This window comes from Pangasianodon hypophthalmus, chromosome 25 (assembly GCF_027358585.1).
Source record: "Pangasianodon hypophthalmus isolate fPanHyp1 chromosome 25, fPanHyp1.pri, whole genome shotgun sequence".
Lineage (NCBI taxonomy): Eukaryota > Metazoa > Chordata > Actinopteri > Siluriformes > Pangasiidae > Pangasianodon > Pangasianodon hypophthalmus.
In genome coordinates this window covers 18,546,446-18,563,808 of record NC_069734.1, presented here as the reverse complement: position 1 = coordinate 18,563,808, position 17,363 = coordinate 18,546,446, and the positions used below count along the sequence as shown (strand labels likewise).

At 37.1% G+C, this 17,363-nt stretch overlaps 2 protein-coding genes across 5 annotated transcripts in view; both read left to right on the top strand.

Annotated features, from left to right (window-relative positions):
- The first annotated feature begins 856 nt into the window (after positions 1-856).
- slx9 (SLX9 ribosome biogenesis factor) lies at positions 857-12,352 on the top strand. Its single transcript, XM_026910479.3, has 6 exons — positions 857-1,306; positions 2,651-2,789; positions 8,775-8,843; positions 10,734-10,884; positions 11,349-11,417; positions 11,913-12,352. Exons 1-6 carry the CDS (start codon positions 1,133-1,135, stop codon positions 12,031-12,033), a joined length of 723 nt encoding a protein of 240 aa, XP_026766280.3. The 5' UTR covers positions 857-1,132; the 3' UTR covers positions 12,034-12,352.
- Positions 12,353-14,118: 1,766 nt separating this feature from the next.
- Positions 14,119-17,363, top strand: part of adarb1a (adenosine deaminase RNA specific B1a) — a 28,162-nt gene continuing 24,917 nt past the window's right edge. For 2 of the 4 annotated variants that reach the window (XM_034299670.2, XM_053229499.1), the window contains exons 1-2: positions 15,914-16,006; positions 16,130-16,207. The gene's annotated coding sequence lies outside the window, so the exon portion shown is untranslated. Of the gene's footprint in view, positions 16,007-16,129; positions 16,208-17,363 lie in introns of all 4 variants that reach the window. The other 2 variants (XM_034299672.2, XM_053229500.1) reach the window with 2 other exon arrangements.

Genomic DNA, 17,363 nt, shown 5'->3' with positions numbered 1-17,363 from the left:
TTTGCTCATGTATTTATATATTTGCTTGCTTATCTATCTAGCTATCTACACTCATCATCCACTTTATTAGGAGCACCTGTACACCAGGTTATCCAATCAGCCAATCATGTGGTAGCAGAACAACATTAAAAATCATACAGATGCAGGTCAAGAGCTTCAGGTAATGTTCACATCAAACATCAGAATGAGGAAAAGTGTGATCTCTGTGACTCTGTAACTGTAGCATGGCTGTTGGTGCTGATGGGCTGGTTTGAGTTTTTCAGAAACTGCAGATCTCCTGGATTTTCACACACAACACTCTCGAGAGTTTACACAGAGTGGTGCAAAAAACAAAAAAACACTGAATGAGGAAAATGAGTCAGAGGAGAATGAGCAGACTGGTCTGAGCTGACAGGAAGTCTACAGTAACTCAAATAATCACTCTTTACATCTGTGGTGAGCAGAAAAGCATCTCAGACTGTACAATACATCAAACCTTGAGGAGGATGAGCTCCAACAGCAGAAGACCACATCAGGTTCCTCTCCTGTCAGACAAGAACATGAATCTGAGGCTCTCATGAGCACAAACTCACTGAAACTGTACAGCTGAAGATTAGAAATAAAATCACCTGCTTTTCCAGTCTTCAGCTATCTATCTATCTATCTATCTATCTATTTGCTTCTATATTTAAATAGTTGCTTATCTATCTATCTAAGAGGCCAAATTGGTATAATATACTACTATTTATTTTCAACTGTAAATATAATTAACTATTTAAATTATGGAAATACATTTTAATTGAATTTTAACCGGAAGCGGAATATTATGGCGCAGGAACCGAAGTCACAGACTCCGATTTACTCCGGACACTTTTTACCGTCGCAGCGCAAACACGGAAGTTGTGACTGCAGCAGCAGAAGCTCCAAACTATCTCCGGAGTCACTACATTAGCGCACTACACTCGAGTTACTATAACAGCTGCTGCTCACTATGAAGTGCACTTTACAACAAACCCTGGAGTGATTTGTGATGAAACCACAGAAAGTTTAATCTGAACACGTTGTGAGTGAAGAGCAGCACACGCTGGAGCAGGGGAGCGACATTTCACACCTGCTGTGTCATTTATAAACACAAACACAAACAAAAAACAAAATGGTGGGGAAAATAAAGCGCGTGCGACAGAAACTTCACCACGACGCTGTGAAGATAAATCCTGGGAAGGAAAAAACGTCATTAAGTCTGGAAACTAATGTGGAAAAGACACCCAGGTTACCTTTAAACATCACTACAAAACCAGAAACACGAAAAAAACCCAGAGACCTGAAGGTGAGTGTGTAGATTAATGTTAAACTTATTCCTGTATATACATAAGTGCACTACATAGGGTGTACAAATTACATCTATCCATTTATCTATCCATCTAATTCCCTTATTTCTTTATAAATGTATTATCTAGGATAAAATATGATGGACTTTATTTAATAAGGAGATGTTTAGGAGCTGTTTTTCTCTTATATGGATAAATAGAGCACTCTATATATATATATATATTTAAAAAATTGCTCTATTTGCACAAGGACTATTTACTATTTGCAAGGACTATTGCACTTTTCTGCATCACTGTACAGTTTACAGCTACTAAGATCTTTACTTGCACCTTATTTCAACTGTAAATCTTTTTATTTAACTTGTCATATTTATTGCTCTTTGCATTTCAGTTGCATTGCATTGTCTGTGTACATGTCACAATGTCACAATAACAATAAAGTTGAATCTCAGCTCATCAGCTCATCATAGAGGGTAGAAATAATAACTTTATTTCCTGGGTCTGATATATTTGTGTTTCAGCTCCTTCCTCCCTGAGTAAGTGCTCTACGTATGATAATATAATGTATTATAATCCATTTCAAATCCATCAGTTATAGCAGACTTTCTTTGCAGGATGGCGCTTCCTGTCATACTCAAAAATTTAAAATTATATATTTCATATTCTGCTTGGAAACTGTGAGTGTAATGAATAATGTTTTGAATGAGTAACCTGTTTTTTCGAGCTTTAATGTGGTGCCATTACTTTAAGTCAGTGGAGTTATTACTTGTCTCTGGTGTCATAAACACACGCCGTTACACCAGTGACAAACTTTCCATCATTAATCACACCAGCGTTTAATTAAATCATTATTTATCATGTAAAAATCATTTTAAAGATATAAATCCAGTCACATATAAATGATCAACAGGAACAAAAATACCATTTACAGTTAAATTAATAACTTATAGAGTGTCCTGTCTGCTCTTCACACTGTGTTCATTCTTCTGAACTTTGACCCCCAGTGACATAAAATGCAGGGACACTTTCTTTTTCCAATTGTTTATATGATTAAAATCTTTTCATTCTGCTGATTTACATATTTGATAGACTTCTTACTTACTTATGTTCAGCCTGAGACATTAAAATCAATCAGGAATATTTCTTTAAGAGCACTGCAGCTGGGTTGTGGGACGTGTTATATTTTCCAGGAAGGAAAATGTACAGAGAAAAGTCCACAATAATAAAGAGTTTATTTCTCAGGAAGCTTTAAAGTTCTGCAGTGACGTCTGTGTCGTGAGCAGGAAGGTAAGGGAACGGTTAGTCACTGGATGTTAAATCAGTTCTTTCTGCCCCACACACAGGCCTTTAACTTCCCCAAGGGGGTTTTTGCTGGTACTGTGATTCCTCCTGAAGCTCTGGTTCAGACTCTCAGTGTTTCTGAGCCTCCGGCGGAACCGACAGCGGAACCGACAGCGGAACCGACAGCGGAACAGCCCCGAGGTGAGACACTAACTGAGTTAACTGACTTAGTGTTATTAATGGTTTTAATTATTACTGATGTGTTTATGGGGGACATGGTGGTTTAGTGGTTAGCACGTTTACCTCGCACCTCCAGGGTCTCCCATGTTCTCCCCGTGCTTCAGGGGTTTCCTCTGGGTACTTCAGTTTCCTCCATCAGTCCAAAGACATCTGTCCTAGTCTGATTGGCATCTCTAAATTGTCCGTAGTGTGTGTGTGTGTGTGATTGTGCTCTGTGATGGATTGGATAAGTGCTACAGAAGATGGATGGATGGATGAATGGATGGATGGATGATGTGCTGCTGCTGTTTACAGTGTCACTGCGCTCCTCCACCGCTAGAGGGCAGCAGAGACCCGTAACAACACACACAGTCTCACACACATGTAACTAATGCGTTTAGTACAAGTGTGTCTCTGTACAACATACAACTAATTACACAACATAACAAAAAACCTAAAGACTAAAAATACTTTTCTTGTATGCAAATTATAAGATGTATGAATATACAATTTAATAGTTAGTTTTTTTTAATTATACATTAAATTAATATGAATCTCAGAACACAATGTTTTCTTCAAAGATATAAATACAGTTTCAGTTCTTAAATGATTGTTTATGTCTCTATCTATATAACGTGTGTTTTGAGAGTCTTATTAATTGAATATATCTTTTTTAAAAATTTATTATTAATATAAGACTGTGTAAATTCATGCATTATATATTTTGTATCTCAGAAAAAAATATTTTTAGAATTTCTTATGTTGTGAATTCAGTTTCATGTTGTTATTTATTTGCTGTTATTAAATTAATTTTAAAGCTGCATTTATTTGTTTATTTATTGTTTGTTCAGTCAGTTTCTTTCTTTTGGTCTTTTAAGGGATTTATTTATTTATTTATTACATTTTTGATTGGTTGATTTGTTAATTTTATTTATTTATTTTTTATTTTTTTAATTTAGGAGTCCTATAATAGGAACCGTGAACGGTGTTAAAAAAAAAACTGTACATTTAAAAATAATAAATATAATAGCCAGATGAGTTACAGAGATTAGACGCTAGGGTTTGTTGATGGAAACAGCAGATGCGAATGTAAATGTAAATGTGTGTTTCTCTGGCTTCTGTATAATTATTCATAAATAAAATATAGCTTAATATTCAGCATGCATGACATCACCTTTACTCTTCCACACCTGGATACTGCCCTGATTTGTGAAATGGAAGATAATTACTGCAATATAAACACATTCCTTTGGCCATATAGTGTATCTGTGCTTTACTTAATTAAAATATTTCCATTTTAGTTCCAATCCAAAGCTAATTATTGTACTTTAACTCCATTACTTTCCTCCGCATGTCACTCGTTATCTCTCGCAGTTATCACTATGAAGCAGGAGATGGGATAAAATATCTGAACACGCTCGAGAAAGCTGGCTGTCTGTTTACAGAGGCGTCCAGTGACACGCGTTCCTGCTAAAATGTGCTGCTAAAAAATAGACTTCATACTTCACAAATATTTTTAGCTCACGATGCACAATGCCTTTTATGAGAACTTGAGTAAGAAGATAATTTATTTGAGTTCTAAGATATCATGAGTGAAAGGAGCAGAGAGAAATATTTACACCTCGTGCAGTGGACACGCGCCATCTTGTTTAGTCAGAATAATATAATTAAAATAACTCGGTATTTCTGACCTTTGACACTGAAGTACAGTAAAAATTTTAAAGTAAGGTACTTTAACTGTAGTAACATGTTACTGAAGGAATCTCTAGTTTCACTCAAGTGCCAGATTTTTTCTGACTTCTGGTCTGAAGTGATAACGTGAAACGTCACTGCGAAACAAATACAATCACGTCATATTGTCTTATTTACCGCCGTGAACTAATCGTTAAGATTTCAGCATTAAAGCTGACTGTTGACGCGGTTCAGTCACTTATCCAGACTTTCACATTTTGTGTTACTGTATCTTCACATATTATAGATGAATATTTCTGATCTGTACTGTTACTGCAGTCACTTTAAAAGAACTCACTCTTCTTAATTTTATTTCAAATGTCTATTATTACTATTATTATTATTATTATTATTATTATTATTATTATTATTATTGCAGAATGGACAGCCGATGTGCTGCTGCTCGTGTGTGTATTTGCCTCGTGTGTTACTCTGCGTTCGTGCGGATCGATGCTCCTGCGTCTCTGCTTTGACAGTCCGAACGCGTTCCTCTCTTTAATCGCAGTATCGGTGTCTCATCGTGACCCTAAAAAAAACCGCCTCGTTAACCCTCGACTCCTCTCCCCTGAGAGACGGAGGGATAGAGCCGAGGCCGCGTCCGTTCTTCATCGAGCCGTGTCCATTTCTGCCAGCTCTGGGAAGACGATAGCCTCTCGGGGCAGGATGTGGGGAGAGCGGGATGCGGAGGTGGAGGTGGAGGCGTGGGTGGGGGTGGATGGGGGGATGGAGGGGGCGGTTCGGATGTCGAGGAGAGGGTGGAGATTCTTATCACACCGCTACAGCACATAAACACGCCTGTGGTGAGACACGGACACTTTTCATCACTTTATCACTCCGGGAGCTGAGACAGTGGATAAAGATGAAGGTTTTCTGAATCACTGCACTATGAACACTAACCAGTGACTCAACACTATCAGTAAAGGTCTCTGCTGATGTTTGACCTTTGACCTTCCGCACGTGACGTGACCTCATTAATCCTACAGCTGCCACAGAGTGGAAAGAGGGATTTCCTGCAGATTGATCTGGACACCAAACCGAATGTTCAAATCTATTTGACTCCTAATGAATAAACCCAGTGCCGTGTTTAGTTTAGTTTCTTATCTAGTTTGATATTTGTATAGTTTGATTTTGGTTTAGTTAGAATTTTTGTCTTGCTAGATTTTGTTTAGTTTAATACCTAACTATTTAAAATTTTTGTCTAGTTGGAATTTTGACAGGCTAAAATTGATCTAGTTTGATTTTTGCCAAGTGAGATTTTATCTCCATAGAATTTTATGTGGTTAGGTTTTTAATCTAGCTAAAATTTTGTTGAGCTAAATTTGGGCTGATAGATTTTTGTCTAGCTAGATTGTTTTTTTTTTTTAGTTAATTTTGTTTAGCTACTTTTTTGTCTTGCTAGAATGTTTTTTTCTAGTTAGATTTTGTCTAGATAAATATTTGGCCAAGCTAGGTTTTTGTGTAACTAGATTTTTTTCTACTTACATTTTTGTCTATAATTTGTGATATAATTTTGTCCAGTTAGTTTTTTTTGTCTGATTAGAATTTTATCTAGTTGTATTTTTGTTAGACTTCATCCAGCTAGATTTCTAGTTAGTTTTTTTCTAGCTAGAATTTTGTGTGGTTAAAACTTATCTAGATAAAATTTCAATTGGATAAATTTTGTGTAGTAAAATTTTATTTGGTTTTTTTTTTTAAATGTAGCGTGATTTTGTCTAGTTATGATTTTTGGCTGGTTTCTTTTTTGCATGTTTAGTCTAGTTTCACTTTGACTTTTGTTACTTTTGTCTAATTTTATTGCTTTACAGGGTAAATATTGTGGAACTGATATTGGAAACTAAATAGACAGTTTTTGCTGTTTGGGGTTTTTCTGATTTTGTATTATTAGAATTTGGTGTAAATTTTAAAGAGGCTGAATGGGATGAGTTGGAACGGGATTAAACTGGGGCTTTGTTTCAGATAGAATGTGGGATCTTAAGGCTCTGTGTGTGTGTGTGTGTGTGTGTGAGATCATTTAGGAAAGTACACCGTTATATCTGGTTATTAGACATCAAGGGGTTTACTTTCAGCACAGACGTGGGAAATGTTATCTCTCTCTCTCACACACACACCAGTAGATTATCACACTGTGCATTTGGGTACCATTTGGACACTGCAAACACACACACACACACATCCGCTAATCATGTACTGCTTGACTCTTGGCCTTGTCACTTCCTAATGTCTCTCTCTCTCACACACACACACACACACACACACACACAAAACGCACACACACACCCTGTGCTCTTTGATAGTGTAGTGTCATCCGGCATCAGGAAGTTGCTCACAGCTACAATAACACACTGTGCTAATCACCAGATATTCAGACATACTTGTGTGTTAAGCTAATTTATACACACTTCTCTGAAACACACACACACACACACACACACACACGTCCTCTATAAATGCTTATCTCTGTATTTCCTACAGATTGTAATTTTCCCACAAAATAGCATTCCACATGCATGCAAGGCACAAAGTGGACAAAGTTCCTTCTTGTTGTATACAGGTGTGTGCTTATATACAATACACCACAATATTCTACACACAATGTTAATAATGTGCACAACTCGAAATACTGTTACCTAAACAAAAATTCTAACCAGGCAACAACCCAACTAGACAAACGTCTAATAACACAAAAATTAGACAAAATTCTAGCTAACTATGCAACATTCCAGCTAGATGCAAATCTAGCAACAAATTTTACACAGATAAACCTAACTACACAAAATTCTCTCTGCACAAATTAGATGGAAAAACTACACAAAATTCTAACTAGACAAAAATCTAAATCTAACTAAACAAATTTTAGCTAGAAAAAATCTAACTACACCAAATTTTAACTAAACAAATCCCTAATTAGACAAAAGTCCAGCTAGACAAAAATCTAACTACACAAAATTAACACAAATAAAACTAACTACACAAGAATCTAACTAGACAAATTATTAGCTAGATAAAAATTTAACTAGGCAAAGTTTACACAAATGAAACTAACTACACAACTAGACAAATTTCTAGCTGGACAAAAATCTAACTACACAAAATTCTAGCAATACAGGAATCTAACCAGGTGAAATTCTAGCTGGTCCAATTGGAGCACTTCAGGAAAAGTTATCATAGGTAAGGATCATATATACATATTTTTTTTTGGCAGTGGGCTTTCCCATCCAGATTAGAGGCTGCTGATATTGCAAAAAAAAAAAAAAAAAAATCATAGGATACAATATTTGTTTTAATAAATACTAAAATATTGGCAGCAAAACAGCAAAAAATACATCAGTGAAAAGCGTTTAGTTTAATAATTCATTCATTTAAGCTCTACAAAGCAAAAGTGAATTATTTAACATGAAAAAGAACTAAAAATAAAACCTAAAGTAAAATTCTAACATTTTCAGCTGATTGTTACTGTAAGTATTACTGTAGTTTACTGTAGCTCTGTGCTAGCTAATGTTAGCTGTTCACTGAGCTACAGGTGAATGTTTGGATTGGCAGCAGTTCAACTCGATTCCACTCACGATTCATTTTTGTAAATTGAGAACGAATCAATTCAACACACCAAACAGCGATTTGACTCAGCGATTCAAGACGGCACGTTCGTAAGTGACGTTTATTCACAAACCTTTTGAAACACCAGATTTTAGCATATGCTTAAAAAAAAAGCAAAAAAAAACAACAACAAGGGATGTGAGAGTAAAATTTAGCATTTGCTCAAACCAGGTTTGATGAATTAAAAAGACATTTCCATGGTGCAGATTGTTGTTTTGTATTTGGTCTTGTGTTAGAATAAAGATTTTTTTATAGATTAAAAAAAATGTGTGTTTTTATATTTTAATATTGCACAAAATATTTATATAATATAAATATATTTCTATACTGTACATAATATATAATATAAATATAAATATATTTCCATATATACGTACGTACATTTATATTTATATTAATACATTTATATTTATTTATATAAGGATTTTTTTAAGATAAAAAATGTGTTATGTTTTTAGACTGTACATAATGTATATATAAAATATAAATCTATTTTTATACTGTACATTCAAACTCAGATTTCACTTTCAGACACGCTGCTGTGAAGTAGAGATCGTGTAGACGATTATTGTATTACGAATTTGTCATGTCGTTCCTGCTCGGCTTTAGTATCGTGTAATAATCTGTCTATCGTTCCTGCAGGTGTTGGGGAAAAGAAGCAGCAGTCGAAGAAAGAGAAGATGAAGGAGAGACGAGAGCGATGGCTCAACAGTGAGTGTCCTTAAGAATATAATATTATTATTGTAATTATTAAGTATTACACACGCTTTCAAAATATAACTGTAGAAGGAAATGATAATTCCACATGATAGTGAGCGAGATTATCATCCTTCATCTCGCTGTACACATCCACACGGTTATTCGTCTGCATTTCATTTAAAAAGTAAATGTTGACAGTTAAAACCTTTTGCATAATAGTGCATAATTTAAAAGTACAACATTTTTAAAAAACTTTTTGTTGTTGTTGTTGTTGTACACACCTTTAATTCTGATTTTAGAATTATTATTAAATTAATGTTAATATTTAGAATTATGAAGTACATTCAGTCCTTATTTTGGATTTATTACGCACATTTAATTTTGATTTTAGTTATTAAACACAAATCAGTTCTGTTTTAATGTTATTACACCTGTTTTATTTTGATTGTAGAATTATTACACCTCTTTACTTCAAATTTTAGAATTATTACACATCTTTAATTCAGATTTTAGAAATATTACTTACTTTTAATTCAGATTTTAGAGCTATTACACACCTTTAATTCAGATATTAGAAATATTACACACTTTTAATTCAGATTTTAGAAATATTACACACCTTTAATTCACATTTTTTTAGTTATTACTGTACTTACTTTATTACTTTAGTTCTGAATTGAGAGTTATTACGTGTTTAGTTCCAGTATGAGGAATTACACATATTTATTTTGAGGTAATTATAGCTATTACACACATTTCATTTAGAGTTTTTTTTTTACAGTTAAATACAAATATGAGTTTCATCAATTTGAATTCTGGTGTATTGAGTTATTTAAATTTATATTAATAATTACTACATTTCTTAATAATTACTACATTTCTGCACCAGTCTGTGTGTGTGAGTGTGTGTGAGTGTGTGTGAGTGTGTGTGAGTGTGTGTGAGTGTGTGTGTGTGTGGTTCTCTTTTACCCGTAACTGCGCTCATTAGAAACAGAATCTGCGAGCTGGTCGATGCAGCGTGTAACACAAGCTTCAGCTGCAGTAATTAGCATCAGGACTTAATGGAGATTTGGAGTGTGTGCAGCCTGAAGCAGGAGGACGAACACACACACACACACACACACACACACACACACCGCTATTAGAGACGTGTTAATCGATTTCACTGTCACAGGAACGCAAACTGACCTCTGTGACACGGCGCTGGTTCTGATACACACCGCGATAAAGGACAAAAACTGCAAATAAGGGACAAACTGTTTCGCCTGAAGAGTCACGTTTTAGAAATCTGAAGCCGTAATCATAAATGATGAGAGATTATGAATTATTTTGAAGCTCAATGATCTCACAATTATTCGTGTCCGAGAGTCCATGAGAGAAAAACTGCCGTTTTTGGCTGAACAGTCGACTTTCCTCTCTTAGCGCTCGTGCTCCTATGATGTAGCATTAGCATGACTAAGAAACACAAATTTTCTGACAGCTCTGAGTTAGTCGTTAGTCGCTAGTCGTTTGCCAGTGTCGATGTTTCTCAATATGACGGAACCCTTGGATGCTTAGTTAGCGATCGAAGCTAAGTGAGATCGCAGTGTCATTTTAAATGTACAGAAATTTAGCGACACATCTGAGTGTTAATCTAAACGTTGATGTTCCAGATGGTTCTGTCTCGTTTCCACACACTGTCCGTATGAAAAATTATAAACTAGCTACATTAGCCCCAGTTACTAGCTAGCACCTAGTTGCCTAGCAACAGTATGAGAATATTGTGTGTTTGCTGTATTATGTCGAAAACCCAAATTCACCCAGTTGAATTTTGACACATCAGAAATGAAACACTCTTGAAAGTCTTGTTAGAACGGATTTGCGTAAGTGCGTTTAATTGAGTCACGTTGTGTTTCTCGATAGAGATCAGCGCCATTAAACTGGCCCGAGAGAAGCAGGCGGAGCTCGCACGCCGCAAGGCCACGCCCGTCGTCGGGGATATGAGGATATTGGCTGATGCACTTCCTGAGCTCCACCCCTTCATCAGAGCCCCCGCCTCCAAGAAACAGAAAGGGTGTGTGTTATAGCACACACTGTTTTTTTTTTTCTACACACACACACACACACACACACACACACACACACACAGTACATGGGAGAGAAGGATCACATCACATGATCACATTAACGGCAGTAATTAATTCATATAAAAGGGAAGTTTGTTAAAAATCTTCCACAGATGTAAACATTCACACACATCTTAATACATCTTAATAAATCCATTAACATCTGAACAACTCCTTCTTTCTCTCTCTCTCTCTCTCTATCTGTCTCTCGCTCTCTCTCTCTCTGTCTCTCTCTCTGTCCCTGTATCTTTCTCTCTGTTTCTCTCTCTCTCTCTATCTGTCTCTCGCTCTCTCTCTCTGTCTCTCTCTCTCTGTCCCTGTATCTTTCTCTCTGTTTCTCTCTCTCTCTCTTTCTCTGTCTCTCTATCCGTCTCTCTGTCTCTCTATTCATCTCTCTGTCTCTCTCTCTCAGTGTGGTGAAGAAGAAAGCAGAACCCACAGATTTCTGTCAGATGAAGCCAGCGCAGAAACGCAAACTGCTGTAAGACACAAACACACACAAATATAAAGTTGTGTGCGTGTGCGTGTGTATGTACGTGTATGTGTGTGTGCACGTGTATGCACGTGTATGTACGTGTATGTATGTGCATGTGTATGTGTGTGTGTGTATGTGCGTGTGTGCGTGTGTATGTATGTGTGTGTATGTACGTGTATGTGCGTATGTGTGTGTGTGTGTGTGCGTGTGTGTGTGCGTGTGTGTGTGTGTATGTGTGTGTGTGTGTGTGTGTGTGCATGAGTATGTGTGTGTGTATGTGCGTATGTGTGTGTGTGTGCGCGTGTGTGTGTGTGTGTGTGTGTGTGCATGAGTATGTGTGTGTGTATGTGCGTATGTGTGTGTGTGTGTGCGTGTGTGTGTGTGTGTGTGTGTGTGTGCATGAGTATGTGTGTGTGTATGTGCGTGTGTATGTGTGTGTGTGTATGTACGTGTATGTATGTGTGTCTTTAAGCGTACAGTTCTGTGTGTTTTGATTTGCAGTGAGATGGAAACGTCCCGCTTCAGTGAAGCCATGAAAGACTCCGCCTTCAAGTCCAACCCCCTCGCTGCGATTGGTGAACACTTGAGGAAACGCCTCAAACAGGAAGATGAGCAGAGTTAACTCCGCCCACTTCCTCCTGACAGACTCCTCCATAATCACACACTCTGACACCCAGTGTGATCTGAGCGCCGCTCTGTCTCTGCTGTCACTGTGTGTGTGTGTGTGTGTGTGTGTGTGTGTGTGTGTGTGATATATAGCCCTGTCTTTGCCAGTTCTTCCATTATTATTCCCAGTGCTCGAGTTCAGATTAAAGAGAAGAACTTCGAGATGTTTCTCGGCACTAAAACGGCTCTGACTGTTCCACTGTGAGAAGAAGACTATGATCTCTTCTGCTCTGCAAAAAATTATTGCAATATTAAAGAAATAGTTCATAAAGTCACTTCCCAGGTGTTGATATTAAAGGGAAAGTTCAAGAAATTTCCTTTCATTCTATAATGTTTTTGCTAAAATATTGACGGCCACGTTACAAGCAGCAAGAGAAGTTTACACGTGGTTCTTTTTTATACAATTAATTTATTTTCACGTATTAATTTTTCAGAAGTGATTTTCTCACATGCATAATTATTTTTCCCATATGAATGTCACACGATCTCCGACAGGGCAAAGAGCAACGGAATGTTCATTCAACTCGGAATTCCAAGTCAGGAATTTGGCCAAAGTTCTCAGATTTAAACGCATGGTCACGACAAACAGCTCTCTCTTGGTAAACATGATTTCACTTCGTGTGTAGCTTTTGTGTTGTGAAAAGGTGTTTTAACAGCTTTGTAAGGTTCGATTTGTAACTGAAGTACATTGATTTCCGCCCAATTTTATTAACGTGATCAGACCATTGTAACAGTTTTTATAAGCAAAGACGAACAAGATAACTATTTTATATTATTTGCGTCGATCTTCTTTATATGTTTATCAAATTCACTGACTAGCCATACAGATATGTCCGTGCTCTGGGCATTCCGAACGGAAGCACTGATTTGAACTCAGGAAAATCGTCTTGGGAATTACCGAATACAATGGAGTGCAGAATAACACCGGCGCTGTCCGCCCTCTTCCGCATACATGAGCTCACAGATGCCTACGATTGGCTAGTGTCGCTGTGATTGACAGGGAGAAAGAGAGTAAGCCCCTCCCACTCAGAAAGCACAGAAAGTTTTGCTCTCTTGGACTCCCGAAAACAGCCAGATGTGGCATCGTTGGGAGATTGCGGGTTTGTGTAGTCACTCAGTACTTGCACTAACACTTCAGTGTGTTTTCCTGCTCTGCCACACCCACTGTATCCTCATGCCGGCCGTGTTGGCGATCTGAGGAGTTGATCGGAGGTGAATCACAGCAGGAAGTGCACTGCAGCCGAGCTGGAGGCGCAGCACTGAAGGGGCTCGGCGGTGACTGATGAATCACTCTGACGCCCCGTTAGGCTCCTGATAGACTAATGTGATCGATACAGTGCAGAGACTGAGAGAGGCCATTAGCTTTCATTAATAAACCATCAGACAGAAGCAGAGACGTGTTGGCAGAGCAACAAGAGCTCGGCACGTCGTGTCGCAAAAACGCCCAGTTAGAAACTGATCTCCGGCTTCAGCTCTTAATCCACACTCCGACTGAGTGTTCAGTCTTCTGCAACACAAACTTAACACAGTGTAGGTCTGATATCAGATCGGAACGAGCACAAGACTGACCTCAGAGCAGCAAGAATGAGCCGCTGTACTTTATTCAAATCAAAAAGCTATTTAAATGATTTTTAATTTATTTATCAAAAGTCAAAATATGGACTTTATGTACGGAATACATATACAGTGTAGTATTATACTGTAAACTAATAAAACAGTATGCGTGGTGCTGTTAAAGGAAAACAATCAACGATGGGGTGGTGTAATGAAGCGGAGTTACTAGCACCACTCTGAAGTTGATTATTTTCCTATAACAGCATGTCCCGAAGTGTTTTATTCCTCTTATGCCGCAGTGATTTTTTTCCCAACAATTAAAATTTTTTATTCATTAAAGAATGATATCATACTTTTTTATCTTATTAATAGTTACATTTAATGTTGGTAAAACAAGTTGGTTCTTGTTCTTGCAGCTATAAACAGTCGTTCTGTCACCAGCCTCTCTTTTTTTCTCGCTCTTGAAGTTAATACGATAAAAAGAAAAACGCAGCTTGTCGCAGCTTGTTACAGAGAAACCGCAAAGCGTAAACCCCTCCGTCGTGAAGATGTCAGAAAAGCACTGACACTGGAGACTCCTTCCATAAACGTTAAATAAATACCTCCTTACTTGAAGAAAACTTCACCATATCACAGATTTTTTAAAAATTCTTGTATGTGGAGCGTCCGCTGTATGAGTCCCTGTGAATGAGCTGTTACTATAGCAACGATAACATATTAAAGCTGTGATTTGCAGCTGCACTACTGTCAGAGCTGCTATTATACAAAATTAATCAACACCTTCTGACCAATCAGAATCCAGAATTCACCAGCGCTGTGGGATAATTATACATAACGTATCAAGTCTAAGCTCCAAATCTGTCTTTTTCCTCATCTTCTATTAATTCCTCATGTTTAATCTGAGGTAGTGTTATTTAATTATGAAAGTAGAAGCTATGTGGGACACTTATATAAGGAGTTTATATAAAGAGTAGGAGCTGTACACTATGTAGGACACTTGGATAGGGAATAAAGAGACATTTGAGATTTAGCTGATGAAATAATAAAGAAGAGATTACTACTTTTCCTCTCTCACTTGCTAAACTAATTGCTTGATTAATCCTAGAAAGCAAATGCTAAGCAAATGGCTCTCTAATAGACAAAATATTGACCTACCTGCCATTTGATTTTTTTTTTCCCCAATGCAATGGCGTCAATGTAACCTATTTTAGGTGCGTCAATTGAGCAAACATAGCGACCCACCTGCTGTTGGTTCCAGTAAAACAGGAAACTGTGGTTAGTGGCAGGGAATAGTTCTGTTTTTCCACTCTTTCCCTCTCTCTGAAAAGATTATAGTGCAATTTTCCAACACTACTGGACTATTTTTAAAGCTCATGACATGACCACGTGCTTCCTTCCTAGGTTTCATGGTTTTAATTAAAACAAGACAGTACAGATTTTTTTAAATAAATGTAATCTATAACATGCCTTTTCTTAAAAGGTAGCAATAAAAATATGAAAAAAAAAAGTCAACAGTTTTTGTCCACTTATGACGTCTGCATTATCATAGAAGACTTGGAAGATGGAAGAAGACTTTAAGCTCCTCCCCTTTGGCACAATGACGTCATACATACTGTGTATTTTCTTAAAACTCGTTTTTTTTTCTATATTCGGAGCCATAAATCTCATCTTTCTAAATGAGCTATATTCAAGAAATGTTAAATATGCATTCCTATTCCTAATTAGTAGCTTATTACTGAAGAATTTCTCAAAATGTTGTCTTGATGACGGTTTATGCTTTAAAATGGTATAAAATTATTTTTTATGGTATTTTCTTGATTAAACAATGAAAAAAAAAGGCTTTCCAGCAAACATTTTCTGTAAAAGTCGTTCCCTTAAAAGCGTTTTCACGGTGAAATTAATATTTTATGTTAAATATCAGATTTTTTATTTTTTCAGAGTATGCAAATTTATGCAAATGTGCTTAGACGGGCCTCATTACCTATTCGGAATAATTCATTAGGTATGCTTTGCTGCTCCTCAGTGTTCTTGTTCAACAAGATTTGATCATACAGTTACAGATTTGATCACAAAATTAATTTTAAAAGACAAATCTATCTATCTTTCACAGTGACAGTGAACAGGTGAGAGGGTTTTTTTCCGCCTTTAGAAAATTAAAACGTATGCGCCTCATCTCCAACCAATAGCGTGGCGCAACGCACCTGTCATACGATCACCATCCAATAAGAATGCGTCTTTGTTTTAGAGCCCGCCCACTTTTCGGCCAATCAGCTGAGCCGCGCGCGACAGAGTTCCCACCCCCTCGTTTCAACGTCCTGCAGCTTTCATACTAACCGAGTCGCCTGAGAAATAAAACGCTCCCTGATGTCACACAGGTCATATTTTCGCTAATTTTACATCTGTAAAGATATATATCGAATCCTCAAATAACAATCTGCTTTTATTTTTTTATGAGTATTAAAAAAATTATGTTTTTTGACGCGTCGTGTATCTGACAGGAGTGGACAGCGACGCTGGAAGTGTTAGCTTAGCTTCATAAAAAACGTCTCGAGCCCTTCTTTCTCTTCAGAGGTACCGTGAGTATACATGTTTTATTATTATTATTATCATCAGATTGTAAATATTTAACGAAATAGCGGATGATTTCTGTCAGAAAGTGGTTATAATCGCTGTAAACGGTGAGTTATCTTTATTCAGTCAGTGATTTATTCATTCATTTTCTGAGGTGAGGAGAATGTGAGAATTTCACAGCGGCGCTCGTGCAGCGGGTTTTAAAAAAAAAAAAAAAAACCGTCGCGCGAGGCAGAAGGCGCGCGCACTGCAGATTCCTCTCACGCGCGCCAAACAAAACAACACAAAACAACAAAAACAACAACAAAGCGTTATTACTATCAAATTTAAAGCGTTATAAACGTGTAAGCGGCGTTCATGGAAACCAGAAACGCGTACTACAGGCTGTAATGTGCACTAACGGCTGTTTAAAAAGTGTTCACTTAGCACTAAATGCGTTTAAAATGAAATCTGATCGCGTCTAAATGGTGCAGAATGAAATCCGGAGTGCTGTCTGAGTGTTTATTTGAATGCACAGGCTCAGATAAGACACACACACACACACACACACACACACACACACTTTCTATACCGTGTTTTAATAAATAAATACATTTAACACTGTTTAAACTAATTCAGCATTGTAGGTCAGGGATCTTCTCTGCTGCAAGAGTGCAAGAGTCGATTTTTGCACCAAAAAACAAAATAAAAAATGATTTATTGAAACTTGAATAAAGGAAAGTTGCTGTCACGTTGATAATCGCTGCTTCTGGATACAAATCAAACGCTGATCCTTCTTCTCATAATGTTTTCACCCAAACTTCTCTTTCCTCAAAGTTCAGACGTGATCCAGAATGCTCCTTAAAGTAATCTTTTTTTTTTTTGAGTTGATTATTTTCACATCCCGAAGTGTTACATGTCATACTTTTTATCCATTTATAGTTACTTTTTAACGTTGTTGAACATCCATAAGACATGTTGTCACTTACGTTATGGCAGCTATAAAAAGTTGTTCCCTCGCCAGCATCTCTCTCTCTCTCTCTCTCTCTCTCTCTCTCTCTCTCTCTCTCTCTCTCTCTCTCTGAAATTTAATAAGCTTGTCATGTTACTGAGAAAATTTAAAAAGCGTAAACTCCTCAGAAAACTTCGTCGGACTGTTACGCGGCGCTGACACTAGAGACT

Bases quoted from the DNA above. Each gene is read 5' to 3' on its own strand.
- slx9 (XM_026910479.3), top strand. From the start codon at position 1,133: ATGGTGGGGAAAATAAAGCGCGTGCGACAGAAACTTCACCACGACGCT. The intron at 1,307-2,650 runs GTGAGTGTGTAG...CCCCACACACAG, and splicing joins AAAAACCCAGAGACCTGAAG to GCCTTTAACTTCCCCAAGGG. The intron at 10,885-11,348 runs GTGTGTGTTATA...TCTCTCTCTCAG, and splicing joins GCCTCCAAGAAACAGAAAGG to TGTGGTGAAGAAGAAAGCAG.